Source organism: Cyprinodon variegatus, unplaced genomic scaffold, assembly GCF_000732505.1.
Source record: "Cyprinodon variegatus isolate N-32 unplaced genomic scaffold, C_variegatus-1.0 Scaffold5288, whole genome shotgun sequence".
NCBI lineage: Eukaryota > Metazoa > Chordata > Actinopteri > Cyprinodontiformes > Cyprinodontidae > Cyprinodon > Cyprinodon variegatus.
The window spans coordinates 1-1,962 of record NW_015155741.1 but is presented as its reverse complement, the minus strand read 5'-3'; the positions used below and the strand labels follow the sequence as shown (position 1 = coordinate 1,962).

The window sequence follows — 1,962 nt, the reverse complement described above, 5'->3', positions numbered from 1 at the left end:
AATTATTCTTCTTTCTCACTAAAAAAGCTGTTTTTAAATACACTTTATGACTTTAGAGTTTAGCTCCTGACGGTCGCTCATGGTGTTCTCCGGTCTAATAGCGTTTCTCTCTCATTTCCTGTTTCAGAACCATTTGATGGTTCTGATGTTGCTGGTCTTTGAGGCCACGGTGTATCGTCACCAGATCCACCACTACCGTCAGCTCCAACGGACCCCCCCAACCATACCGACTCTCTTCCCGTCTGCAAAGAGAGACACGCTGGACAAAGGCCTCGTCCCCTGCTTCAAGTACCTGCTCAACTACGCCTTTTACAAGTTCGGCTTGGAGGTGGGGTGGTTTAGACTCGTCACACTTTCCCTGCACCTTGGTCTGCTTTAATGGATTTTATTCTCCATAAATGTCTCCTTGTTTCCTTAAAGATTTGCTTCCTGATGACGGTGAATGTGATTGGTCAGCGGATGAACTTTTTGGTCATAATCCACGGCTGCTGGATGGTGGCCCTGTTGGTGAGGCGGCGGCGAGCAGCTATCGCCAAGATCTGGCCAAAATACTGCATCTTCCTGTCCATCTTCATGATCTACCAGTACCTGCTGTGTGTGGGCATCCCTCCTGCTCTCTGCCAAGGCCAGTTCAAAGGAACACATATAGTCTGACAAGATTGGGACCTTTTACTAATGAGCTTTTACAGAATTTTATCCCGTGCATTTATACATTTGAATTTTGTTTTTACTTTAAATGCACCAGCAAAAAATTTTCACTAAAAATTAGCCTCAGGTATTCAGCTGGAAAAATTCAGCTGCAGAAACTCCCTTGAAGTGTGGTATCATAGATGACATCACACTAACTGGCATAATAATATGACAGGAAGTGAATATGTAAGTGTGTGCTGTAAATCCTCTTCATGTCTAGGTTCTGTTTGATGGATCTGAACTTTTATTTCTCATTGTAAATTGGATAAACGTGTGATTTACAGACAACCAGCAGTGATTCTCACTGCAGTGATTTTCAGCTGAAGTCATTCTTTCAAACGGCCTCTCAGGTTTGGCATGTTAGATAATCTGTTTTTATCTGGAAATGAGACCCAAATGATTTGATTAACATGTCTGTTTGGAAACAACTGTTCGCAGACTGATGTGGTATGAAAACAATGGTTCAGCCTCCTAAAAACAGCGCGTTTGCATAATTAAAAAAATGGACCAGAGGAAGATGTCTGCTCATTAGACGATACCAGAAATCAGTGTAGTTTTCTTCTCGTCTGCAGATTACCCATGGAGGTGGAATAACCAGCTGTTGATGAGCTCAGCGCTTATTAAATGGATCTACCTGCCTGATTTCTACACTGTGCCCAACTCCAGGAACCTGATAGGTCAGCTGTGGTGCCGCTCTCTGTGCTTTACTTTCTAACCGTGCTATAAGCTGTGCACTATCACTGTTATTGGATGCTTTACTCTGCTGATGGCACAGTAAAGATCCATACTGTCTGAAGTTCTAGTTTCTCAGAACTGGCCTTTGTCTCAGAGCTTCACCTCTGGGACGAAGGCCAGTCCTCCAGGATGATGATGATGATGATGATGATGATGATGATGATGATGATGATGATGATGATGATGAAATAGAGGATCACTGTTGTTTCTGTCCTCAGCGGACTTCCTGCTGCTGATGTGTGCCTCCCAGCAGTGGAAGGTGTTTGAGTGTGAGAAGCAGGAGGAATGGATGGTCCAAGGAGGAGAGAACACCGATGAGCCTGACCCAATGGAGGGTCAGCTCTTTAACCCTGCTCCTAACTTCATCAACTGCAGGTAGGGTGTGGTCTGCTACTTATGTCTGGATCTGTTGCTCATGTCTGGACCTGTTGCTCATGTCTGGATCTGCTGCTCATGTCTGGATCTGTTGCTCATGTCTGGGTCTAATGCTCATGTCTGGATCTGTTGCTCATGTCTGGATCTGTTGCTCATGTCTGG

The 1,962-nt window shown here is 44.6% G+C and overlaps 1 protein-coding gene across 1 annotated transcript; it reads left to right on the top strand.

The window, feature by feature from the left end:
* Window positions 1-127: 127 nt before the first annotated feature.
* On the top strand, window positions 128-1,800 carry LOC107081470 (piezo-type mechanosensitive ion channel component 1-like; the record flags this gene model as incomplete). Its single annotated transcript, XM_015369643.1, has 4 exons — window positions 128-328; window positions 421-625; window positions 1,263-1,367; window positions 1,644-1,800. Coding segments are annotated over 4 exons (668 nt in total), but the record flags the coding sequence as incomplete, so codon positions are not given.
* Window positions 1,801-1,962: the final 162 nt, after the last annotated feature.